Raw genomic sequence first — 26,978 nt, 5'->3', positions numbered from 1 at the left:
ACGTTGACCGTACTTGTTTTTCCATAGATGCTGCCTGGCCTGCTGAGTTCCTCAAGTGTTGCTTGGATTTCTTGCTCGTTCTATACTCTAAAGAGCCACGGAGACTCAGTTTGTTCACATTAAAAATGGATCAATGGATTTCTGGATCTTAAGGAATCAGGAGGCACTGTAAATTGTGATGAGGTAGATGGTCTCAATAAATAGTGGAACAGGCTTCTAAAGCCAAAGGAATCCCTCCTGCTCCAACTTCTTATGTCCTTGAACCTTGTGTGGCTCCCAGTCATTCCAAAGGCAGCATCACTCAGCAACAAGGATCATGCCAATCATCTTCTGTTGGCTCCTCTTGCCACAGACCTTCTCTAACCTTTCTAAAGCTCTCCCATAATCAAAGACATTTCAAAATCACAGGAATAAACAAATATGAATAAATTCATATAAATACATTCAATGTTTACAAACAGCAATACTATTCTTTTTAATGAATATTGTCCATTCCATTCAAATAAATTCTTGCCAATTATGGACCGGGGTTAAGATAAGGGACAAGGTATAAAGTGTATCCCATGTTTCAGTTTATCTTTTGCCCCAGTATCCAACCACTGAATCTACTGACACAGAAAGAAGCCAGGAGCAACACTGTTTCCATGTTCCAGCCAGCTGCTGGTTGGTTCCCTGTAGACAGATGACAAGCTGTCACTGCAGTCTGGTCCAATAACTAAATGATCCTGGTGAGGGTTGCCTTTGGAATTTTCGGCAAAATCAGATATTCTTCTGTGGTCAGGAAGCAAGGATGCATCGACATGCTTTCAGAATACTTCACCCTGACTCCTACATCCACATGGTTACAGGTTCAGGAAGTTGATGTGTGTGTGTAAGACCGGACTATGAAAGGGTAGGCTGAATCTGGAAGGAATTACTGTTTCACTACACTGGTCAAAGGCATGGAGCTGGGTAGAGTGTGTACAGCTCACAGCAAAACAGCTACTGTAAAATAAACTGTCATCTTACTCAGAACCACACTGAGTGTTTCTAGGAAATATTGATTTATACTCCATTTTCTCTCCACATGAAGAAACCATTGCTTTATATCTCATTTGAAAGTAAGCCACATAGTTCAGTAGAATACTACCAAAATTTTATATCAATTGCAATATGTACAAATTGGTTTACCTTGCTGGTGTGTTTCTTTGAATCTATTTGACACAATGTTTATCCGTCAGTAAAAATAACACCTAAAGCCTGAGAGAGCCAGGTACCCAGGCCAAATATTTCTCAGGCTGGTGAAGGAGTGATGTTAATGTTGAGTGTTGTCTTGGGACTTGCTTCTCGAAACTTCATTTCCCATTTATTTAAGCAGCGTGATCAGCGTACTTCCAAGCTGGTTTTAATGCAGGCATTGACAAGTTTTCACAAGTTCTAAACGGCCACAATCTCAGGAGATTTTTATAACCCATCCACCAAAAGATTCAAAAAAAAATTTCCTTTCCTCAGAGGAGTAGTAGCGTAGTTCACAGAATCTCACCCAATCCAGTGCACCATGTGATGGCAAACAAAGCTAATCAGATCGGTGTGCTTTTGCCAAACGGATGTGTTTGTTAATCAAACTGTGAGTCACCCATTGGTGGAAATGGAAATGCAACAGGATCAAAAGGATCGCCAGACCGCCCGCTGTGAGATAAATGGCTCCTAGGGTACTTTCTTTTGGCATGAAACATTTGGAGAGTGCAAAGTCTGTTGCTGTAATGGTGGCCTGCAGAGAAAGAGAACAACTCAATGTCATTGCTGCTGAGGTACTGAAATCGCTTGGTGAGCACAGCACACACAGAGATGGCCAACAGCCATCCCTAAAATATCTCATTGCAAAGCACCCATAAATATCTCCCTCTTTGAGGAGTCTCTTGTAGAAAAAGCAGAGTCATGTGAATTCATGCAAGGTTGATTGCACACCTCAGACACAATATAAAATATAACTTTAGAGAATCAGACACTCTAATCCTCCACGTTTCACAAATTGTTTCTTCTTCTCCTCCCACCAGCTAGTTTCAGATATCATTCACTCCTTGCATTGATATCTTCAGCAAACACCACTGTCTGTAAGTTGCCTTCCAAACTACACACCATCCTGACCTGGAACATTTCACTGTTCCTTCACATCGCTGCGTCAAAATCCTGGAACTCCCTCCCTCGCAACTGCCTTCTTCAACCACTGCATTCCTTGATGTGTACCCACACCACAGCAGTTCAAGAAGGCAGCTGACCGCCAGCTTCTCAAGGGCAACTAGGGATGGAGGTTCAAATGCTGGCTCGGTGTGTGAAGCCCACATCCCTTGAATGAGTTTAAAAACTATTTTTTTTGTCTTTTCACCAGCCTTCGCCACTCTGCCAGCTGGTACCAGCACCACCCGCATCATTCAATCTCTCTTACTCTTTCCACTCCTCCTGGTTCTTATGAAAGGTTACCCTTTCTCATTTGCTGTCTGACCTGCTGAAGATTTCCAGCATTTTCTATATTGTTTCAGAGTTTCACCATGTACAACATTATGATTTTACACACAGCAGCTTAGTGGTGACATTCTTGGATCAGCAGTCACAGCCTATGATTATTGACCCAGAGACAGGAATTCAAATCCTAGCATAGCACTAGAACTTAAATTTGTGGAATTAATCGCATCAATTAATTGGTGGTGGCAATGGTGGCTACAAAACTAATATCTTCTTGAACACTTACACTGCTTACTGAACAAGGCAGCATAGAAGTAAGCTCAAGTCCACCAAGAACCTGTTTTTACACTAATCCAACTATCCTTCCCACATTCCCATCAACTTTCCCAGATCCAACATGAGGGAGAACTTCTTTACCGTGGTAGCTGTGTGGAACGAGCTTCCAGCAGAAGTGGTTGAGGCAGGTTCAATGTTGTCATTTAAAGTTAAATTGGATAGACATATGGACAGGAAAGGAATGGAGGGTTATGGGCTGAGTGCAGGTCGGTGGGACTAGGTGAGAGTAAGAGTTTGGCATGGACCAGAAGGGCTGAGATGGCCTGTTTCCATGCTGTAATTGTTATATGGTTATATCCTACCACTCACCTACACACTTGGGGAAATTTGCAGTTGCCAATTAACTTACTAATCTGCATGGTCAAATAATACCCTTTGTGGCAGTGAATCTGCAGGCCTTACCTCCAACCTTGACATGACTCAGCACCACACTAGTGTGGCTGACTTCAAACTTCTTTGAAATGGTATAGCAAGCCACTATATTCAAGAAACTGGGGATAAGCAGTAAATACTTGTCTTGTCAATGAAATGAACTACCTTTTCATAGAAAGGTATAGTGCGCATAGTGAAAGTTGATGAATACAGTGACGGTGAAAGAGGGATGCAGCATTCCAGGGAGTTAATAGTCTCTCAGCATACAGTGAGGTCAGTAGAAAGAGATGAATCCTTGTGCAGACCAGGTCCCTGTACTGATCTAATGTACTTGTGTAGGAGGCAGTTCTCTTGGATGTTTCTGCCATGTTCAGTTGTCATTATTTCTGTATGTGTCAGGACCCTAGTCTAGAAACAGTCATTGTACCTTCTTTATCAGGAGTCAAGATTAAACTGCAAATTGGGCCTCAAGTGGCAGACTGTGGAAACCCCATCCCAGGAACACTGGCTAGCAGCAGACCCAGCTCAGAGCTTGGCCTTGTTAGTTGTTCTGGGTCTTTGACAATTTTTAAGTTGCCTCTGACAATCCTCCAGATTCTTTAAATAACTAAATTCAACTTCCCCAGCTGCAGTAGCGGGATCGAAACAAATCATTAGTCCAGGCCTCTGAATCCAACCCCACATTCAACACATTTGGATCACAGCAATCAGTTTCATTTTCCCTACCTTTTGTTTCTTGTCCATTTTCTGATTCCCTCCCTGCCAGCTTCACTTCCAAGTCTTTGTTTTCATCTACCACATCACAGACTTCATTTGCTTTCTTTCCTTCCCCTCTTCCCTACCTTTGAACTCAAAACTTGCTCATGATTTACTGGTTTGCCCTAAGATTCCAGCATGAACACTGTAGGTCAAACAGCTTCCTTCTGCAGAACCTCCACAATTCTATGATGCTACTAGGTTGTGGTTTATTCTTGGTGTTCTTAAGGTTACAGCACGCTAGCAGGCCCTTCCAGCCCAATGAACCCACACCGTCCCGTTACTAACCCATACCTCTTTGGAACATGGGAGGAAACCAGAGCACCCAAAGGAAATACATGCTGTCACAGGGAGAACGTACAAACGCCATACAATCAGCAGCTGGGATTGAAGTTGGGTTACTGGTACTATAAAGCGTTACACTAACTGCTACACTACCACACCACCACACAGTACCTGGCTTATCTTGTGTCTGATCCAGCTTCATCTATAGAACAGGTAGATTTTTTTGACGTTCAAAAATTGATCAATTTCAGCCTTGAAAGGACGGAGAATTTCAGGACTGAGAATTCACAAAATCTTTATAGCTTCTTCTCTATCTCAATCTTCAACATCCAACACCTTCCAGTGGGATACTAACCCAGTCTTAGGTTCACCAACTAAAGGAAACATCTTCTCAGAACTCACCCTCTCAGTCCCTCTCACAATATTGCATCTCTCTTTCATCTGAACTCCATGAGTGTACAAACAAATTAGGAACAGGTACAAGCCTAATTCACCTACACTTTAAACCAATTACCAATTAATTCCCACAACTTGCTCCGCCATTTAACTAGATCCTCCCTGATCCAGCTGGAAATGCAATCTGATTCCTGCTCATCCCAGTTACTTTTTGCCTACCCCACTCCCTTCCATTTGGAGTATCTGTCCACCTTGGCCGTAAAGAAAAACACCACGCTTTGAGGAAAATAGTTCCGAGACTCAGTCATGGGTAAATTAGATCATAAATTATTGGAAGGTACTCTATGGGACAGGATGTAAAAGTATTTGGCGAGACAGGGCTATCAAAACTTGCAAGGGTTTCGGGGGTGGGAGAGGACATGGTAGATAGAACTAGGCAGAAGGTCAACACAAACGTACTTTGATGATAAATTTATTTTGAGTCAGTATGGAATAGACAGGCTGAAAGGCCTGTTTCTGTGCTGTTGTTGACCTTCAACCCTCTAACCAAATAGACCAATCTTTCTTTGTCTCCAGTTCGATCCTTTATACAAGAATTAATTCATCAAATCTACTCCACCATCTCAAACTTCTACAGAGGATGCACACCACTCTCTTTTTAAAAAACATTTTAAGATGCCTTAAACCAAAAGAAGTCTGATTCCTTACCAGGAGGAAGCTGGGGTTGTTGCGATTCCTCCAGTTGAAGGAAGGAATGCTGATCTCAGGGAGGTGCTGCCCGTGCAGCACAGTGCAGGCGCTGTGTGTGTGACCACTCAGGATCAGACGAGGTTGAAACCACCACAGCAGCTGGAACCCACCCAAAGAAGTTTGTTAGCACCAACACATTAAAAACAGTTTTGAACAGACATGTTGATCTGTGCACCATGTTCATGTCGAGGTAGTAAATCACTGACAGAAAGACGCAGCATAGAAACATGCTCGAGTCCACCAAGGTCCTGTTTTTACACTAATCCCACTCTCCTCCCCACATTCCCATCAGCTTTCTCCAGATTCTACCACTCACCTACACACTCGGGGCAATTTACCATCACCAATTAACTTACCAACCTGCATCGTGTTTAGGACATGGGAGGAAACGAGATCACCCGGGGGAAAAGGACCAGCTCACAGGGAGGAGGTGCAAACTCCACACACAGGTGGCACGGGAGGGCAGGACTGAACCCGGGCCACTGCAGCTGCGGCTCAGCTGCACCACTAGGAGGGCCACTGCCTCTAGTTAGTAACACCAGTTGACAGAGGAAAGGGGTATACAAGTGCCCTGGTATCTAGACTGGAAGGGAAGTGAATATTTACCAGGAAGCACCAGACTGGTTTCTGTATCATGAACAGTGCAGGCAAACGGCACATTGCAGCTGTTTGAGCTGCAGAAATTTGCTCTGATGGAATTCACAAATCATCTTCCAAGTACTTGAGGTGCAGAATAAAATTCACTCTCACAGAAAGTGAGGAGTAACAAAGCAGATAAATAAAATTTATTTTTCAACTCGTATTCCTTGATACACGTGCAAATGATGCAGGTTCACATTGCAGGAAATTGTGATACGGATCGTTTCTAGCAGCAAAACACACAGGTCACCTGTGGTTTCCAGTGCTAACTGACCATTACATGTAGGGATGAGGTTTGAGGAAGAAATGGTCCATTACCTTTGTTAGTTTTACACACAGATGCAAGTGCAGTACAAAATTGTTAGGTCCATGCCAAAGACTGGCTTATTTGGTGTGAATGTCACCAATCATTTTGGGGACAGGTAGTGATCAGTTGGTGCCCCCTCGGTAATAATGAAATGTCACAGATCCCAAGCACCAGCAAACAACGCACAGGGCCGCAAGAGGCTACAGAGGGTTGCAGCTCCATCATGGGCACAACCTGCCCCACCATCCAGTGCATCCCCTTTTTCTGTTACTACCATTGGGGAGGAGGTACAGGAGCCCAAAGACCCACAATCAACAGTTCAGAGACAGTTTCTTCCCTTCCGCCAGATTTATGAACCGTCCATGAACGTTATGCCTTGCATCATTTGCACTATTTATTTTTGTAATTTATAGTAATTTTATGTCTTTGCACTAAAATACTTCTGCTGCAAAAAAAACTTCATTTCATCAGTGGTAACAAATTTGACCCGATTTTTAAGAGCTTCAGCAGTCAAAAGAATTTAACAAAAGGAATTAGGTTGGATAATCTGATCCTCCACAAGATATCCAGGTACCCACACAACATTACTGCAACAATTCCATTACATTCCCAGAGACCACACTGCTGAAATGAGGATTACAGCCATGGTTGCTGTTCAACTATTTCAGCAGCAATAATCAGAACCACCCATTATCTCGCTACAAAATCGGCACCCTTGAATTAGCCAAGCAGCTTTGGAAATGTGCTGATGTGCACCTATGCTCTCCACCCAGTTTGCTGGGTGACAAGAGTTCAACCGGCCTGTAACAGGCACCCGCTCAGAAGTTCATTTCTTTGTTTTAACACTGTGGTGATCCTCTGTATACACCTTCTCAACTGCTACAATTCTTCATGCCTCCAGCTCTGGCGTTCTGAAAACATTGGTGGTTACACTGCCCAGGTTCTCTGTAATCCAATTCCAGCCTCAACTCTTCAATTTTATCCAACTCTTTCTCATCAAGAATCTGTACACCTCTCCCTTAAAAATATTCAAGGACTCTCTTCCTCAGTGAGGAAGAAAGTGAATTACAAAGACCTGGTGAGAAAAAATAATTTTATCTCCTATCTGTTATAAATAGGCGAGGCCTTTACCGTATTTTTAAATATTAACCACTAGTTCTAGATATTCCTCTCCACATCCACAGTCAAGACCTCTCAAGACCTGTGCACTTCAGTGATCAGGGCTGAAGGACAGGGCATTGAAGTGTGCAATAGAACAAAGAGACATGGGAACATAGATCCTTAATTCGTTGAGAGTGGCTTCACAGGCAGATAGAGTTGTAAAGAGAGCTTTTGGCAGATTGGCCTTCATAAATCAGGACATTATGGACAGGAGTTAGAACATAGAATAGTACAGGCCCTTCGGTCCACAATGTTGTGCCAACCCTTAAACCCTGCCTCCCATATAAGCCCCCACCTTAAATTCCTCCATATACCTGTCTAGTAGTCTCTTAAACTTCACTAGTGTATCTGCCTCCACCACTGACTCCGGCAGTGCATTCCACGCACTAACCACTCTCTGAGTAAAAAAACCTTCCTCTAATATCCCCCTTGAACTTCCCACCCCTTACCTTAAAGCCATGTCCTCTTGTATTGACCAGAGTTTTATAGAGCTGCATCATTACCCCGCGACTCTTAAACTGTATCCCTCCACTAAGGAAAGCTAAAACCCCATAAGCTCTCTTAACTACCCTGGATGTTACTTTGAAGTTATTTAAGACATTGGTGAGGCCAAATTTGGAGTTTTGTGTGCAGTTCTGGTCACTTACCTACAGAAACACATCAATAAGCGAGAAAGAAGCAGAGAAATTTTACAAGGGGATTTACAGGACTTGAGGCCTGAATTACAGAGATAGCTTGAGTAGGTTAGGACTTCATTCTCTGGAATGCAGGAGAATAAGGGAAGATCCATAGAGTTATATAAAATTATGAGGTGCATAGACAGGATGTGGAGACTAGAACTACAGGTCATAGGTTTAGGGTAGAAAGGTGGAATATTTAAAGGAAATCTGAAGGGAGACTACTTCACTTAGAGAGTAGTGTGAGTGTAGAATGAGCTGCCAGTGGAAGTAGTAGATGTAACAATTGTAACACTTAAGAGAAGTTCTGACAGGTAAATGAATGAAAGAGGAATGGACAGCAATGGTCTGGGTGCAGGTAGATGAGACGCAGCAGAAAATTAGGCTTGTATAGAATAGATGGGCCAAAGAGCCTTCTTTTGTGTTGTAGTGCTCTATGACTTTATATTGAGAGAGTCCCTCCCTTATAGATCCACAGAAACACGAGAGACTGCAGATGCCAGGTTCACTTGGGAAAATCAATAAGCCTCATTATGATGTCAACCATTTCATTCAAAAGACACTCCTTGGGTAATGCAATAGAATTGTACATTCCTGGGAGAGTGGGCTTGTAAGGGGTGAATTAAATTGAACAAAAAGACATATTTGATTCCTCTCTGGTATGTGCAGAAGTGTGGAACACAAAATAGTAGGTTTAGGACAAAGTGGTGTCAGCTTAGAATTGAGAATATTTTGAGTACAGGAGAACTGGTTGGTACACAGCCCTGAGCGTAATGACATGAACGTGTCTTTCTTCAGACACGCTGCCTTCCGAGATACGTGGCTAGACTGAAGGCCACAAAGGGTAAGAGGGTAGGTACCACAGAGTACTACCGTGACTGAATGGAAATATACTGGGGTAGCAATTATGCCACATTTTGAAAGTGTGAAATGGGGCAACAACTTTGTTGCATGATGGCATGAATATCAATTTCTCTAACTTCCAGTAATTTCTTTGTTTATTCCCCTAGCTGGTTATTCTCTCACACCTTCTCTTCTCAACTGTCCATCATCTCCCTTGGATCTTCTTCCTCCTTCCCTTTCTTCCCTCGTCCACTGTCCTCTCCTATTAGATTCCTTCTTGTTCAGCCCATTGTCTCATCCACCTATCACCTCCCACTTCTTACTTCATCTCTGTCCCCCAAACAGCTACCTTCCCCCTCACCTGGTCTCACCTACCACCTGCCGGCTTGCACTCCTCCCCTCCCCCCCCCCATCTTATTCTGGCTTCAGCCCCCTTCCTTTCCAGTTCTGATGGAGGGTCTCAGACCAAACATCGACTGTTTCTCCCCCTCCATAGATGCTGCCTGACTTGCTGAGTTGCTCAACTTCTTTGTGCAAGTTGGAATTTTGCCTCAGGCTGAGTCCAGATTGGTGCTACGAGCCAGACAGAGAGATACATTGGACACCTGAGATTCCCTCCAAATCTTTATAGATCGCCTTATTGATTAGTTGATAAGTACAGTATTAATTTGCTTCCTTTTCTACATGATCCTTTTCTGTGTTTTATTCTACTGTACAGATAATACTAATGAAGTAGTTTTCTATAACCTTTAACACTTACATAGTGCCTCCTTTGTTTGTGAGTTCCTCTAGCTACTGAATCAGAAAAGGACAAAGAATGTATTCGAAGATATTTTTATCACAGGGTTGTGTAGTTAATTCTCAGGAGTGGAATGTGAACTCACTGCCTTTAGACGTGAAAGTAAGAATGTTACCTACTGAACCACAGCTGATCTGCCAGCTGTAAATCCAGCTTAGCTTCCAAAGTATTCATGCTCTCCCACTGTGCGAAATAAAAACATCAAGACCAAAGTTACGAATGGATCCCTTACCTTTTTAGAAGCTTCAGCGGACAAGGTGTCATATCTCTCCCGGAAGAGCAGCTTCTTTTCCTCAGGGGATGCAGAGTCCTCGCCCGTACACTCTGCATCGCTGACTCGATAAAGGGGATAATGCTGCAAGAATCAGGTGCCATTAGGACAATAACAAACTGGATCACTGCACAGAGTGGTGGTTCGTGATCATAGGGCATGTCATTACTACAACACAGGTAATTTCTTCTCAACATCACTCCTCAACTGCTGTAGGACCGCTCTGAAGTTGTAAGAATGGTTGGTAAATTTCAATCCTCACAGGGGACTTTCAGGACCATGGTAAATTGGCCAGTTACTCTAAATAGAGGAGTATATAAAGACAATATTGTTTGCCCGCACTTTTGCTATAACGTAAACACTATATTCTACATTCTGCCATGGCTTAATCCCTTCTACCACTTCAATGTGCTCATGTTTTGAAATTATCTTTATGGATGGCATACAAAAGGGAAGTTTTCTTCCTGTATCTCGGTACACGTGACAATAATATACCAATTTCTCGGCAACAAAAACTAGACTTGGAACAAGGGCTCAGAGGACCACTAGTATAGAACATGGGGGATGAATTACCTGTTTCTATGCAATTCCATGAGTATCCTTTCACTCCCAAATTGCTGCTGTCAGCAAAATTAACAACTGAAGTCTGGACCACTGATCCAGAAGTCAATGAATTTGAAGCTCAACGTGGTAGCCAGGGAACCTAACTTCATGTAATAAAAGTAACCTTGAAATGAAGTGTTGGCCTCCAGAAGTGACATGAAACCACCAAATTGTTGTAAAAACCCCCAAGGTTCTCTGATGTCCAATAGAACATAGAAGAGTACAGCACAGAAACGGGTCCTTTGGCCCACGATGTCCATGTCGAGCATGATGCCAAATTAAATTAATTGCAAGTGACTCATATCTCTATTCCTTGCAGATTCATGTGTCTACCTAAAAGCCTCTTGAATTAGAGGAACCAGAATAAGGTTTATTAGCACTGATACAGAACGAATGCTGGCAGGGTCCACATACACATAATCCAGCACAACACTGCCTGCGTGCATTAGACTGCAGTGAACATCACCTGTCGTACATCCTACCAGCTGACAAGAATTGTTCCAGTCATTCTGCAAGCCTGCTACTTGTTTTGCCAGATCCTTTCATCCCTCCACAGGGACAGCGCTACTGTGGCGCTTAACGGCGACTCCTTCGAGATCAGCTGTGGAAAATGCTTAATTTCTACCTTTGACATCTCTCTTTTCCCTTTCCAAGGTGGATGGAGTTCTGACAAGAGACATTGACCTAGAGTTACACTCAGACTTTGGTTCTTTGCGGTGGTGAGACCCCACTCCCCGGGGGCTCACAAGCAGCCACTTTTGAAATCCCAAGGATGTGACCTAGAAAGACGAGCGCGCCGTCAGGGTTCAGAGCATCACAGCCCTGTGGACAAGCCGCCTCCACAGGATAAAACAGTGGATTGGCTGTCAGGGGCTCTGTACTCGGCCAATCGCGCGCTTTCTCTCTCGTTGGTGGGGAAGAGTTTGTTGCCAATTCTCAAATTGGAGATCTCAGAAAAAAAAGTGACACAGCAGACTTTATCATCACAAGTCAGCGAGTTGTTGTGCTTTGTCTCCCCTCTCTGTGTGAAAGGGTGGCACTTCACCTTCCCTTTACTGGGGAGAGAGACAGAGAGCCTGACACATAGCAGGTTGTCTGGGTGAACAATTAGCTTTTGTTGTACTGCAGATCATGGTCTTTCTTGGGAACTTTGCTATTGCTTGCCTGGTGGGTGGAGGGTGCTGATACCGTGGATGGGGGTGGGTAAGGGTCATTGTTTTACTGCTGCTTGTGCATGAGTGGGGAGAGTGGGGGGAGTTTGGAGTTCTAATGTTTTTACTGTCACTCATTCTTTGGGGCACTCTTCTGTTTTCATAGATGTCCGCGAAGAACAAGAATTTCAGGTTGTATGTTGTATACGTTTCTCTCATATTAAGTGGAACTACTGAACTTCCTGCTGACTTGTCCCAGTGATCTTTTCTTTCCAAGAACAGATCGATTATGCAGGCTGTTCACTGAGTGAGCCTTACAGCGATCATTGAGTCACAAAGCTCACTTTCCCAACCCCATTGCCCTTCTACCCTCACTGAGCCCATCACTCTTCTGCTCTCCTCAGCCCAGTCCCTCGCCGACCTCATCACCCTTCTCCTTCAGCCAATTCCTCATTTAAAACTTGGACTCTTACTTGGATTACCCTACACCCTTAACATTCTGGAAATTGCTGATATAAGAGAGATCATTTTCTCACAGTCAGGCTCAGGGGCAGGGCCTGCCCTTTCTCATATGTGAGTGCATCATTAGTTTAAAAAAAAAACAAGATGACAAGCATAAGAGCACAGCAAAGATTTAGTGTTGCTGTGAAAACACAATGAATCTGTTGACAGCAAAGCAAAATCACTCAAGGCAGATTTTTTAAAAATTCCTACCTGAAGTAAAATAGGAGGGGAATATTCTGTGAATATTCTCTTATCTTCACAGTTCTCACTGGAATGATTTGAATCCAGCTGTTGGAAAAACATATTGTTAACATTTTGAAAAATCTCCTTTCAATTTTGCACAACTGTATATCAAAAGTAAATGCACAACTCACCACCAGACCTATTATCTCATGAACTAAAACAGGGCTGTAAGCCAAATGACTTCCAATGCTTCAAACATGGCATCGCAAGGGGAAATAATGGGCATAAGCTGGTGAGGTTCAAAGATTTCAGCAGTGCTTTAGAAATTTAAAGGCTGAGTGAAAGGAATGAAAAAAAGTGCAGAGCTTAGAGGAGAAATGGGGGCAAGGATTGTCATAGGGAAGTACAAGCAGGCAGAGGGGCTTTATCAAGACGAAGACCTCCACCTGGAAGTTGGGCTTCAGGTGGACAGATCAGCTCTGCATTAGAAAGCATGTCTAGAGAGAATGACAGGTGACTTGATAGAGGTGTATAAGGTGATATGAGGCATAGACAAAGTGGAGAGCCAGCACCTTTTTTTGCAGGGTGGAAGTGGCAAATAATGGCTAATACGAGTGGGCATAATTTTAAGGTGATTCAAGGGAAGTATGGGGGGGGGGGGATGGCACAGGTTTCTTTTTAAACACGGAGACTGGTGGGTGCACACACTACCAGGGCTGGTGTTAGCAGCAAATACATTAAGGACAGTTAAAAGAGTTCTTAGATTGCCCCATGGATGAAAGAAAGATGGATGGCCATGCGAGAGGGAAGGGTTAGATTGGCACAACGTTGTGAGCAGAAGGACCTGTAGCATGCTACACTGTCCTATGCTCTTGTTTGAGAATGGATGGAGATTCTGGAGATAACCGTAAAGGAGGACAGTGATTACTGGTCATCCTGCAGAGTCCGAGGGGGCAATGGGTGGGTGTGGTGATGGCACAAGGAGACAACGTCCAAACTGGAGAGGACCATGGGCAACAGCGTGGAACTACTGGGAGGGAATGCACTGATGGGGTTTAAAGATTTTGTTGGGCACCAGAGCATCAAGTGGTGTGGCTATACAACAGCCAAATCCGCAGCCGCAGGAGCACAGCAAGTAATGGGTAAACATGGATGTCAAGTCACATTCTGCCAACTGCTGGTATTGGAAGATCCTTAAGTTTCCCTCCCCCTCCAATGACCAAACCTCTGAACACCAAAAATCACAACTGGTTACTGCTCAAGTGGAGGTATCCCTGAACTGTACTCTATAACCAAGGGTGCAGAAACCACCACGAGAGATAAAGAAAGGTGGGGGGGGAGTTGCTGCGGAGTTTATCAATAAGTATTCAGACCTGGGGTGGCAGCATGATACCGCCAGACAGTAGTGGGTGACTGACTATAACAGAAACTGCTGGAGAGAGCGACGTGGTGGGAGGATGACAGGGTGCCAAGAACATGTGGGGATGCAGGAATGTGGCGGTCAGGAGAGTGCTTATGAAGAGGTTAAAGAGAGGCAACATGTCAGGTAGAGAGCAAGTGGCGTCACAACAGTCACTGGCAAGGTGAACTGTAAAGTGTTACCCACTTCCCACACCCAGAGTTCATCAGCTACTGGAAGGAGCGTGCAGGTCGGACACAGTGGACCCTTCATGAACACTGCTCGCAAGCGACTTAGTTACTTGCTCACAACACGCTGAAGGAACTCAGCAGGTCAGCATCCGTGGAAAAGATCGGTCGACGTTTTGGACCGGAACCCTTCGTCAGGACTGTAGAGGGAAGGGGCAGAGGCCTTATAAAGGAGGTGGGGGGAGGGTGGGAAGGAGAAGGCTGGTAGGTTCCAGGTGAAAAACCAGTAAGGGGAAAGATAAAGGGGTGAGGGAAGGGAAGCAGCGAGGTGATAGGCAGGAAAGGTGAAGAAGGAATAGGGGAAAACACAATGGGTAGTAGAAGGAGGCGGAACCATGAGGGAGGTGACAGGCAGCTGGGGGAGGGGGCAGAGTGACATAGGGTTAGGGGAAGGGAGGGGGAGGGAATTACCGGAAGTTGGAGAATTCTATGTTCATACCAAGGGACTGGAGACTACCTAGATGGTATATGAGGTGTTGCTCCTCCAACCTGAGTTTAGCCTCATCATGGCAGTAGAGGAGGCCATGTATGGACATATCTGAATAGGAGTGGGAAGCAGAATTGAAGTGGGTGGCTACTGGGAGATCCTGTCTGTTTTGGCAGACGGAGCAGAGGTGCTCGACGAAGCGGTCCCCCAATCTGTGTCGGGTTCCACCGATGTTGCCCCACTTGGAAGTACTGTTTGGGGCCCTGAGTGGTGGCAAGAGAGGAGGTGTAGGGATAGGTGTAGCACTTGCGCTTACAGGGATAAGTGCCGGGTGGGAGATCCGTGGGACGGATCTCCCACCTGGCACTTATCCCTGTAAGCGCAAGTGGTACAGACTCACTTGTGAGTCTGTTGGGGTCATCTATTGCATCCGGTGCTCCCGGTGCGGCCTCCTCTACATACATTAATTCCATTTTATTCTCCCCACGTTCCCCTCAACCCCACCTTACTCCTCATCTGCACATCAGGGATAATTTGCAGAGAACAACTAATCCTCCAACCTTCATGTCTTTGGGATGTGGGAAGAAATCAAAATACCCAGGGGAGGCTTATAGGGTCACAGAGAAAACACACAACACCCACACAGGTGTGGTGCTGAAGGTCAGGATTGAACCTGAGTCACTGGAGATATGCGGCAGCAGCTCCAGTACTGACTCCAAAATAAATCACATCCACAATGCATCTTTAACAGGATCCGAATGTCTAACATGAGAGGGCATGCGTTTAAGGTGAGAGGAAGTAAGTTAAATAATGTGGAGGGCAATTCATTATTTTTTTTACATGAAGAGTGGTAGGTGCCTGGAATGCAGCAGCAGTGAAAGCAAATACAATAGAGACATTTAAGGGACTCAGACAGGCAGAGATATGAAAGATTCATATGGACAGACGGGTCCAGTTCAGCAGGCTTTAATTACTAGTTGAATTAGTTCAGCATAATGTTGTGGGTCAAAGGTTTTGCTCCGGTGCTGTTCTGGGTTTCTAACAAGATGCAGTTGGGCAGTTCATAAATGGGTGACAGGATGCTGAGCAGAGAGCGAGAGATAACAGAAGTCTAAACAAGCCATGGTCAGGGATAAAGAGGGTACCAAACACAGAGCCTGTAGGAGTAAATGGAAGAGGGTAATTGAAGGACAATTCTAAAGCAACAATGGGCTTGTAACTGGTAGGAGTATGAGCAAGTGGGCTGAGGAAAGTTAATTAGAGAGGATTCCATGAGCCCAGAGACAGATGGAAAATTACTCCAGTCAGGATACCAGGACAGATGTCCTAGGACAATTGGATGGAGTGATCTGAAACTACACAGAGGTAAAGAGTCGACAAAGGAATGGGAGGTCAAAGGGAATGCAGAGTTCAAAGGTTAAAGCATCATGGTCACAGCTATACCACAAGTCACTGGCTGTCTAATGAAATTTATCTTTTTGAAAAAAAACTGTTTTTTAAACAAAGGTCACTGCCACAGATATTTGAATCAATAACTGACCACAGGGTTTGTATCAATGATTAACTACTTATATTTATGAGCATGGAAAGGAAAGTCACATTAATTGGCATCATTTCACTTTGTTATAGCCACAGAATCGTTCAAAAAGCAAGTCAGCTAGTTTCCCCATTTTAAAAACTGCTTTCCAACTAGTTGCAATCCCTGCTCTTTCACAATGTTTCTGGAATGTTTCCAATTTTAAGCATTTATCCAAATCCCTTTCAAAAAATTATTATTGAATCTCCTTCCACCACTTTACAGGCAGTGCATTGGCAACCCACATTGGCAACCCACTAATAAGTTCACCGCAATTAACTTCTGCTGGCATGCCACCCGTTCTGCAAATGGTGTTAACCCACCTGTCGGGAGCAATTCAGTGCCAAGGAGAGCTGATGAAGATCATTTTCTACTTTCTCGCAAATGGAGCAACCATCCCCATGCAAAGCAATGCTGTTAACTAGAACAAAACTGCAAACACAAAGGGCAGCATAAATCTTCCATCCATCCACATGATGAATAAGCACAGTTCTTCAAGCACACAAAGGAACGCTGCTGGTTTCTATTTTGGCTGCACTGAACTGAGGTCAAGTTCGAACAAAAACAAAATATCAGCTTAATCCCGACCTCTCAGCATCACCCACTGCTACACCAGCTGCCTGCAGTACACAATCCCATTTTCTGCCAATTCCAGCTCTAGGCTCCCATCCATTGAAATTGCTGAAACATATTTTACTTTAACACTTTATAAGTGTCACAAATAACCGAGGATGCGAGGACACCATTTGCTGCCACTCCATGAGTCTGCACTGGATCTTCTTGAGGAGCAATCCATCTGGTTCCTCTCACTACATCCCATTGATTTCTTCTCCCTCGAGTACTGGGTGGGGGTGGGGGTGGGGGCGGGGGAAGAGGCTTCATGTGCACTGCAACTCTAATAAATGAAACAAAATTGTACAAGACATTGGCAAGACTGAATTTGGAATAGTGCATGCAAGTCTGGTCACCTACCTACAGAAAAGATAAGCTTGAAAGAATGCAAAGAAAATTTACAAGGACATCAGGACTGAAGGCCCTGAGTTACATAAATAGGTTGAATAGTTTAGGATTTAATTCTCTAGAGTGCCAGAAAATTGAGGGGAGACTTTACAGAGGTATACAAAATTATGGATAGGGTATATACATGCATTTCCCCACTCAGGTTGGGTGAGGTGATAGGTTTAGGGTGAAAGGTGAAATATTTAAGGAAAATCTGAGGGGGAACTTCTTCACTCAGAGGGTGGTGTAACTGTGGAATGAGCTGCCAGTGGAAGTGATAGGTGCAGGTCAATTATGATGTTGAAGATAAGTTTGAGTAGGTATATGGATGAGAGGGACTTGGAGAGATACAGTCCAGGTACAGATAGATGGGACTAGGCAGAAGACCAGGTCACATGGACTAGGTAAGCTGTATGAATCTATTAAGCCAGCAGTCCCCAACTACCGGGCTGTGGACCGGTACCGGGCCGCAAAGCATGTGCTACCGGGCTGTGAGGAAACGATATGAGTCAGCTGCACCTCTCCTCATTCCCTGTCACGCACTGTTGAACTTGAACATAGGATTGCCAACTGTCCCATATTTGCCGGGACATCCCGTATATTGGGCTAAATTGGTTTGTCCCGTACTTCCCCAGTTAAGGTTGAGCGTTCCTATGAAACCGTTCATGCCAAGATGGCGTGAAGCGAAGAAGCAATTACCATTAATTTATATGAGAAAAATTTTTGAGCATTCCCAGACCCAAAAAAAACCTACCAAATCATACCAAATAACACATAAAACCTAAAATAACAGTAACATATAGTAAAAGCAGGAATATGATAAATACACAACCTATATAAAGTAGAAATAATGTATGTACAGTGTAGTCGGAAAGGTAAAAGCAAAATCGATTTGTGGGGGAAAACAAAATCGGCACATACGCACATCACATGTGCACGTCACGCATGCACACACAGGTGCCCGCGCAAGGCTTCATGATCATGATAGTCTTTCCTCGGGTAAAGTGTCCCAGGATTTGACTGCTACTTTTGTCCCTTATTTGGGAGTGAGAAAGCTGGCAACCCTAACCGTGAAAGACATGTTGAGGTGAGCCTAACCCTACTTGAACACCACCACCCCCCGGTTGGCCGGTCCACAAGAATATCGTCAATATTAAACCGGTCCGCGGTGCAAAAAAGGTTGGGGACCCCTGTATTAAGCAAATGAATCAACTTAAGAGTGCCCTGTTGAAGAAACGTCAGCAATTTCTTTCCCTTCCCCACAGATGCTGCTCAAACCCCTCGGTTCCTTCAGCAAATTGTTTGTTTCTCCAGATTCCTGTGTCTGTGTGTACACTAAATGTATGCTTGTTAGTGTCCATCCAGCCATGAGAGAGATCGATATCCAACTTCCTTTATGATCACCATTCAGAACAACCAAAAATAAACTACACTGAACCACTGCACTTCTAACATTTAAAAGTTTACAATATGCTATTGCCTCTTTGCCACACACTTTCCATACATTAATTTTTTTTAAACTACTAATTGGAGAAAAATACATTTATAGTCAAAAATAAGTGGCTAATAAGAATTAGAAGCAGGAGCCCATTTGCTGCCTTGAGCTTGTTCAATACCATGGCTATTACTAATGCTCACTTGTCTCAGACCTCCTGATTACTATCAAAATCTATTGCCTGCAGCCCTTGAGCATACATCCAGTGCCTGAGCATTTAAAACAGGCCAAGGGAGAGCTTCTTTTTAGATCTCGGTGTAGCTACGTTCTGAAGTTCACCGCAGCAAGGAAACAGAATTGATCAGGGCTTTCAGTAAAGAGCCAGAAGGGCCTTGAGGCAGCACAATTTGTAAAGGTACCACAAAAGACCTCAGGAACAGGCCTAACAGGATTGCTGTTCAACCTGGAATTTCAAACCTATTAAACAATGCTCCCTGACCAACTGAGTGTTTCTGATTTTACTTTGCGCTATCAGGAGATGGCGTAGATCGAAAGGTTCAGATGGCCTGTTCTTGTGTCAAAATGTTTCAACAATTCAGTGTTCCACAGGGATCTGTTCTGGGACCTCGGCTGTTTGTGATGTACTGTGATATCAATCACTTGGATGAAAATGTAGATGGATGGATGGATAGCGAGTTTGAAGGTAACACCACAATTGGTGGAGTTCTGGACAGTATAAAGGACCATCAAATAATACTGTGGGATACAGATCAGTTACAGAGAGGAACAAGTGTGCGCTGTTGCACTTTGGGAGGTCAAATGAAAGAAGAAATTGTGCAGTTAATGGCAGGCCCCTTAATAGAATTGAGGCACAGAGAGACGTTGAGGTCCAGGTCCACCCTTCACTGAAGTGCTATGCAAGTGGATAGGGTGGTAAAGAAGGGGTATGGCATATTTGTCTTCGTTGGTATTGGTGTTGGCAAATGGAATGTCGGCCTTCATTGCTAGAGGGATTGAATTTAAGAGTGGGGAGGTTATGCTGCAACTGTACAGGGCACTGGTGAGGCTGCACCTCGAGTACTGCGTGCAGTTCTGGTCTCCTTACTTGAAGGAGGATATACAGGCTTTGGAGGTAGTACACAGAAGGTTCATCAGGTTGATTCCAGAGATGAGGGGGTTAGACTATGAGGAGAGATTGAGTCGCCTGGGACTGTACTCACTGGAATTCAGAAGAATGATAGGAGATCTTATAGGAACATATAAAATCACGAAAGGGACAGATAAGATAGAGGCAGGAAAGTTGTTTCCACTGGTACAACTAGGGGACATAACCTCAAGATTCAGGGAGTAGATTTAGGGTGGAGATGAGGAGGATTTAGGGAACCGCTTTTCCCTAAAATTGGTGAATCTGTGGAATTCTCTGCTCAATGAAGCAGTGGAGGCTAACTCAGCAAATATATTTAAAACAAGGTTGGATAGGCTTTTGGTAGTAGGGGAAATTAAGAGTTATAGGGGAAAGGCAGGTAGGTGGATATGAGTCCATGGCCAGATCAGCCATGAATTTATTGAATGACGGAGCAGGCTCGACGGGCCAGATGGCCCACTCCTGCTCCTATTTTTTTTTTTGAGTATAAGGATAAGGAAATTATCTCAGTCTGCACTTGGAGTATTGTATGCAGTTCTTGACAGGATGCATGTGGAGACTGTGGAGAATATGCAGAAGAGGTTTACCAGGATGCTGCCTTAATTAGATGGTAAGAACTACAAGAAAAGTTTGGGCAAACTTGAGTTGTTCTCCCTGGAACGTCAGAAGGAGAGAAGCGACCTGACAGAGATTTTTTAAATGATAAGAGGCATGGGTAGGGTAAACCGAATCTATTATCCAGGGCAGAAACATCAAACATTAGAGGACACACTTTTAACGCTGGGGGGGAGGGGGGTTTAAAAGGTGCCATGAGGAGCAAGTTTGTCTTTTTTTTATTATTGTGTCAGGAGTGCTAGGTGCCTGCAATGGGTAACCAGGGTGGTAGCAGTGGAAGAAAGCATTTTGGTGGGTATTTAGTCATAGTCATACTTTATTGATCCCGGGGGAAATTGGTTTTCGTTACAGTTGCACCATAAATAATTAAATAGTAATATGTAAATTATGCCAGGAAATAAGTCTAGGACCAGCCTATTGGCTCAGGGTGTCTGACCCTCCAAGGGAGGAGTTGTAAAGTTTGATGGCCACAGGCCATCTATATTTGATAGATGAATGTGAAGGGAATGGAGGGTTGTAAATTACTGGAGGAGAATGTTTAGTATAAATTGGTAAAACATCAGCAAAACATGGTGGGCCAAGTGCCCCGTGCAATGCTGCACTATTCTGTTTTCTGTATTCATCAGCTCTGACATCTACCTCCCAGTCATACACAAATTGTGCTTTGCTGATGCCAACACATCGCAACCTTCCATTTCGTAACACGGGGATGAATTATTAGTGATGGCTCCATCATTCTAACCTACTACGTACATGCTTCATTGCTGTTCCGTAGTTACCAGTCTGACTATCTTTCAAAGTGATCCAATCCTGACAGTAAAGAGACATCCACCTACACTGAAATTTTAAGCTGTGTCTTAAGCATCCCAGCTATCAACAGACAGGCACGGTGGACAATAACGCTCTGTTCAAATGATATCCTGGTGCAGTGGTTGCAACAGGATGCATTTACTTCCAGTGCCCAGTGGAGAACCACCAGCCTACACAGATATTCTTCCTTTGAACGACAGATTGGATATAGACTATTTAAGCTCAGCCAGATACTCACACAGGCAGATCAGGAACACCCCTAGCTTATACAAAACACCACAGATACAACTGGACTTTACACTAACCACCCAACCTTTACAATAAGCCTTCATATCTACCTGGTGTAGCTTGCAGCTTTGAATTACTAGAATCACAAGTGGATTATGCAGCAAACCGCCATTCCTGCTAACATAATTATGGTTTAAATCTCTGTTGGCAATATGGCTGTCACAGAAAGCTCCAGCTAATCACTGACCCTATCCTTTTCGCAGGAATGCCTAGAGAAAGGCTTCTGTTAAATCACTGCCACTAGGTAGATCCTGCCTACTGGTCTGTTCCACATTACGTCTCCCTAAAATAAAAACTCTGTGATTGAAAGGAAGTCAAATGAAGAAATATTACAGTTTCTCCCCACTTCATTAACTCCCAATCTACATCACTATGGAACACACTTTAAGTATTCCCTAATAAAAGAATCAGGCAGGAAGGTGGATATAACAGAGTCCACTTACTTTATACCCTTCCTTGACACCACTTTAGCGGAGGTGAAGTTAAACGTATACTCAAACCTCTGCAGTTTGTACGAATCCATCCTGTGAAAGCAAGCCAAATACAGAGGACGGCAGTCATTTATACAAACTCAACATTTTCAGACCAAGATGTCCTGCTTAATCGGAGTTCCCACTGGAACATGCAGACATTATCAGGAGAAGATAGCAACAGCAAAGCTGGCCTACACCCCTGTAGCCAAACCTGCAACAGAAACATTTGAACTCATGGCAAACCAATGCCAACTGAAATCTATCAGAGTATCTATCCCAACCTGGTGGCAGGTCATTTAAAAAAAAACTTTCAAAATAAACCATGATGAAGAATCCCCAGAGAAGTGACTCATACACAAACAGCTTCAACCCAAGGGCACAATATCCATCTGTATTCAGCGCAGAACATGTGCAGACAGTGCGATCACAACCACTTACTAAAGCAAGAAAATCAGGCTTACTGTTCTTCCCTTTCATAACAACTTTTCCATGAAAACTGATGACAAGGATGAATTAAACTGAGTACTGCCTTGGTTTGTAATGAGTAGAATGAATACTATTCAAAAAGAAGGGATTTGTGGCAATCCATTGTCACAGGTTTGATTTTGTACTCTAATAAGGGGTATTTAGGGGTAAGCTGGTTAACTGGCAAGGAACCATGGACATGACTGATGACTGCAGAGATAGGAGCAGGTACCTTCAAGTGAGGGTTATGTTCAGAGTCAGAGTTGGACTTGGACTTCTGCCCCTTTATTTGTTGAAGGAAAGGAATCAGTTAAAGTACAAAGAGTGCAGAATGGAAAGTTTAAAAGATTCAGGGAGCAGCTATACTGAACCCTGTGACCACGCAAGTAGCTGAGGATAGTCTGTCACAGATAGGCTCGGATATATCTTTTCACTCATGATGCCCTTCACTGCTGAAGCAGCAGAAACTCAAGCTCACTGGTCTAATATACAACACATTTTATATCTGTCTACCATCCTGCAATTCCAATAGCCAGCACCTTCAAGGTAAGCAACACACACAAGATACTGGAGGAACTCAGCAGGTCAGGCAGCACCTATGGAAATGAATAAACAGTCAAGGTTTTGGGCTGAGATCCTTCTTCAGGACTGTGAGACACTCTTTCAATGAAACAAGTCTCAATTAGATCACTGTCACACTCTACATTCCAGCGAGTCTTGGGTATCCAATCACCTTGAAATCATGCAGTCAAAGAGGGAGCCCAGTTGGTCACAATGACATTAATTCCATTTCTTAATCTCCCCACATTCTCATCAATTCCCTCAGATTCTACCACTCACCCACACAAGGAGTAATTTACAGTGGGCAATTAACCTATCAACCCATAGATCTGAGAGGAAACCGGAACACCCAGAGGAAACCCAAGCGGTCAGAGGGTTAATGTACAAATTCCACACAACCAGCACCCAAGGTCAGGACTGAACCCATTCTTTGACGCCTTGAGGGGCTGGGTGCACTAGCTGCACAACTCTGCTACCCTACCACTACCTGCATTACTTCTAAAGTAAGTATGTTTTCACTTTGGTGCAAGGACAAAAATTGTACACCAATCTCCATGGGTGATCCCAGCAAAGCTCTGTACAATTTCACCAACCTTCTTACCACTTAACTCCAGCCTCTTGAGCCAAAGCTCAACATGCAATTCACTTCCAGATTACTTACTTCAAAGCTCCACTTCCCTTGTTTCCTGAACCAGCACAAGCCCTTTCCTCACACGAACTTTTCACTTGTTTAAAGCAATCTGTCTTACTATCTTTAGTTTACTTTGGGGTCTAAACTGAGAGATTTGCTCAAAACCAAAAGATGTTCAAGATGTTTAAGATCAAACTATCAACAGTGATCACCCCTTTTCTTCTCCTCACCTGCCCATCACATCTCTCTGGTTCCCCTCCTCCTTCCCTTTATTCTATGGATCACTGTCCGCTCCTATGACATTTGTTCTTCTTGAGCCCTCTGCCACTTCCACCTATCCCCTCCAAGCTTTTTGCTTCAACCTCCTTCCCCCACCCACCTTCGCCCTCACCTGGTCTCACCCGCCAGCTTGTACTGCTCCTGCCCTGCCACCTTCTTATTCTGGCTTCGGCCCCCTTCCTGCCCAGTCCCGAAGAAGGGTCTTGGCCCAAAATGTTGTCCCTTCCACAGAGGCTGCCTGACTTGCTGAATTTCTTCAGAATTTGTGTGTTTTGCTCAATTACAGTTCAAAGTAAATTTATTATCAAGGTACATATATGTCACCATATACAACCCAGAGATTCATTTTCTTGCAGGCCTACTCAATAAATCCATAACAGAATAATAGCCATAATAAAATCAATGGAAGACTACACCAACTTGGACATTCAACCAGTGTGCAAAAAACAACAAAATCAGCAAATACAAAGAAAGAAAGAAATATAAATAAGCAATAAATACCAAAAATATGAGATGAAGAGTCCTTGAAAGTGAGTGCATAGCTTGTGGGAACATTTCAATGATGAGGCAAGTGAAGCTGAGTGAAGTTATCCCCTCTGGTCAAAGAGCCTGATAGTTGAGGGGTAACAACTGTAGTAACAGTGAGCATTGGTCCAAAGTGATAAATCTCCTGCTTGCTCCAGAAACCCACTGTGACGAAAGAATGACCAGGTGCTACTGAAATTCGATTATAAGCCAGTGTTTATATTTATGAGCCACTGTTCTCTGTTTGATGGTCTGCTACAACCTGACTGAGTACTTTAAATTGAGCAACTTTCTCAGAAATTTTCTATTCTCCCTATCCCAGAAAATGAAGCAGCAAGCATTGAGTGTCTTTTCACTGGGATGATCTGGAACTCTTAGAGTCTGCCCGTAACTAAAGAGTGGACTGGATATATCTTTTATAAATTTCTATTTACAAGTTTATTGAATGTTCCAATTCACCCTTCCTGATTTAAAGTTGGCAGCCTCAACCTTGATGGTCGGGTTTTAAGAGTGGGTTGGGGAAGGAGTTTGTGTCAAGAAACCTGGAAATCCCAGGATACTGCCAGCTCTGCCGTTTTTAATGGAGAGAATGAAATCAAACTGAAGGTTTTCAGCGGGTTGAGCACCATTTGTGGGGTGGGGGAACAACTGTTGACATTTCAGATTGAGACCGTTCCAATGGGACCCACACCCACCTTCAAGTTTAGCAAAAGCCTCAAACCAGAAGGCTATTTTCCTTAAATTTGGCACAATAGGCCAAAATATTTCTGAAATGTCTTTACTGACAGAGAGCCGGACAGGAGCAGGCATCACAGTAATCCCACCACAAAGTCCAGAGATTGCAATTATTAAATGTTATTCTACTCACTCGTGATGGAAGCCGATATCATGATTGCCAACAACTACGAACAACTCCGTGTTGGTAGAATGTCTGAACATTATTTGAAAACGCCTCACATCTTCTTTAAAGTCCTATTAAGTATTCATTGAAAGAGAAACACAATTACAGTTTCATTAACCTTCTCAAATCAAGAAATAAAAAGGAACTCGGAGCAATGTTGTGTTTCCTGGTTCAGTTCACCAGAGGCATTCACAGAGAACGTCCGAACAGGAATTCATCATGGGCTCCTTCACTTTCACCTTAAAACCCACCTGACTCCCGATGAGGCCCGTGTTTAGTGGCTCCACGTCCATCAGTCTAGAATGCCCCACTCGCTCCTGATTCGGCCGTTTCTTCAATATTAAAACTCTCATTCTTTATTTCACATCCCTGCATCCTTACCAGACTGAGGGAGGTACAGTAATGCTGGGAGAACATTCAGACTCCACACAGTCAGCGCTGGAAGTTGAGATCCTCCAGAGTATTGCGGTTCTTTCAATGAGCTATACTTTATCACTGCCATAGTAAAGCAATCAGTATAATCAAAGACCCCACACACCCCAGACATTCTCTCTACACCCCTATCCTATTGGGGAGAAGATAGAAAAGCCTAGGGACACCAGACTCAAGGACAGCTTATATTCCTCTGTATCAGACTCTTGAACAGACCTTTTTGTACAATAAGACGGACCCATGGCCTCACAATCTACCTCCTCATGACCTTGCACTGCACTTCCTCGCTAGCTTTTACACTTTATTCTGCATTGTTATTGTTTTACCTTATTCTATTTCAATGCACGGTGTGATGATTTGATGGTATAAGCAGTATGCAAGATACGTTTTTCACTGTATCACGGTACATGTGTCAATAATAAACCAACACCAATACACACAGACTGATCAGAACTAAACATTGAGTTTTCCAATTTTACATAACCTTCCTGTCTAGTGGGTTGTTTCCACCACACCCCCATCTTCCTCTGGTCTACTTTGTCCCTTTCCTTTAAATCCCACCCCTCCCAGCACCCATCTTCACCCCTTTCTGGTTCCATCCACCCACTACACATACAGTTCACGCACAGGTCTTGCCCAGCACCACACCCTTCCCTAGCTGGTTCTATCTACCCATCTACCATACACCTCTCCCCTAATTGTTCCCATTATCACCTCTTTCACTTGTCAGGGTCCAGTACTGGGAGCACTCTGTGTTCCTGCTTAACCCCTCCAACAGATGCCTCCACCTTCACTCTACCCTCTCCACCTGCCTCTTCGTTTCTCTCTCTTTGTATGCCTCCATCATCCATCATCGTTGCCTTCAAACTCTACCGCACTCCCTTTCCCTGCCTACCTGTCATCTTACACACCTCTTCAGCCCACCAATCAGCTTGGAATGCTATCTCACCACACCCCTTCCCTTCCCTTCTCCGGTCATCTCCACTCTCGACCCTGGCACAGGATTTCTAGCTTTCTTTTCCTTTCCTCTCCTTTTCTCCCACAGATGCAGCCTGACCCGCTGCATTCGTCCAACAGATCCGGTTTCCAGTATCTGCAGTCTCTTGTGTCTCCATTTCACTACCCTAATACAAGATATGCCTACTTTGAAGAAATTTTACTCCTCTTCACGAAGGGAGATCTGTGACACCCTTTGTGGCTTCTACTGCTGTCGGGCCCTTAGACCACATTCTTCCCAAAGTTCATTACTCCAGCCTCGTATCCTTCCTCTATATTTATCTTCTCTCCTCCTCCAA

The 26,978-nt window shown here is 43.9% G+C and overlaps 1 protein-coding gene across 2 annotated transcripts in view; it reads right to left on the bottom strand.

Annotated features, from left to right (window-relative positions):
- Positions 1-492: 492 nt before the first annotated feature.
- The window catches only part of mppe1 (metallophosphoesterase 1), a 47,992-nt gene continuing 21,506 nt past the window's right edge, over positions 493-26,978 (bottom strand). The window contains exons 3-9 of one of the 2 annotated variants that reach the window (XM_072258788.1): positions 25,219-25,322; positions 21,860-21,940; positions 16,449-16,557; positions 12,503-12,580; positions 9,996-10,118; positions 5,296-5,436; positions 493-1,750 (exon numbers count right to left, since the gene is read on the bottom strand). In XM_072258788.1, coding sequence (XP_072114889.1) covers positions 1,556-1,750; positions 5,296-5,436; positions 9,996-10,118; positions 12,503-12,580; positions 16,449-16,557; positions 21,860-21,940; positions 25,219-25,322 — 831 coding nt within the window. In that variant the 3' untranslated portion in view covers positions 493-1,555. The remainder of the gene's footprint in view (positions 1,751-5,295; positions 5,437-9,995; positions 10,119-12,502; positions 12,581-16,448; positions 16,558-21,859; positions 21,941-25,218; positions 25,323-26,978) is intronic. The other variant, XM_072258797.1, reaches the window with a different exon arrangement.

Source organism: Mobula birostris, chromosome 1 (assembly GCF_030028105.1).
Source record: "Mobula birostris isolate sMobBir1 chromosome 1, sMobBir1.hap1, whole genome shotgun sequence".
In the NCBI taxonomy this organism is placed as follows: Eukaryota; Metazoa; Chordata; class Chondrichthyes; order Myliobatiformes; family Myliobatidae; genus Mobula; species Mobula birostris.
This window is presented reverse-complemented; position numbering and strand designations above follow the sequence as displayed.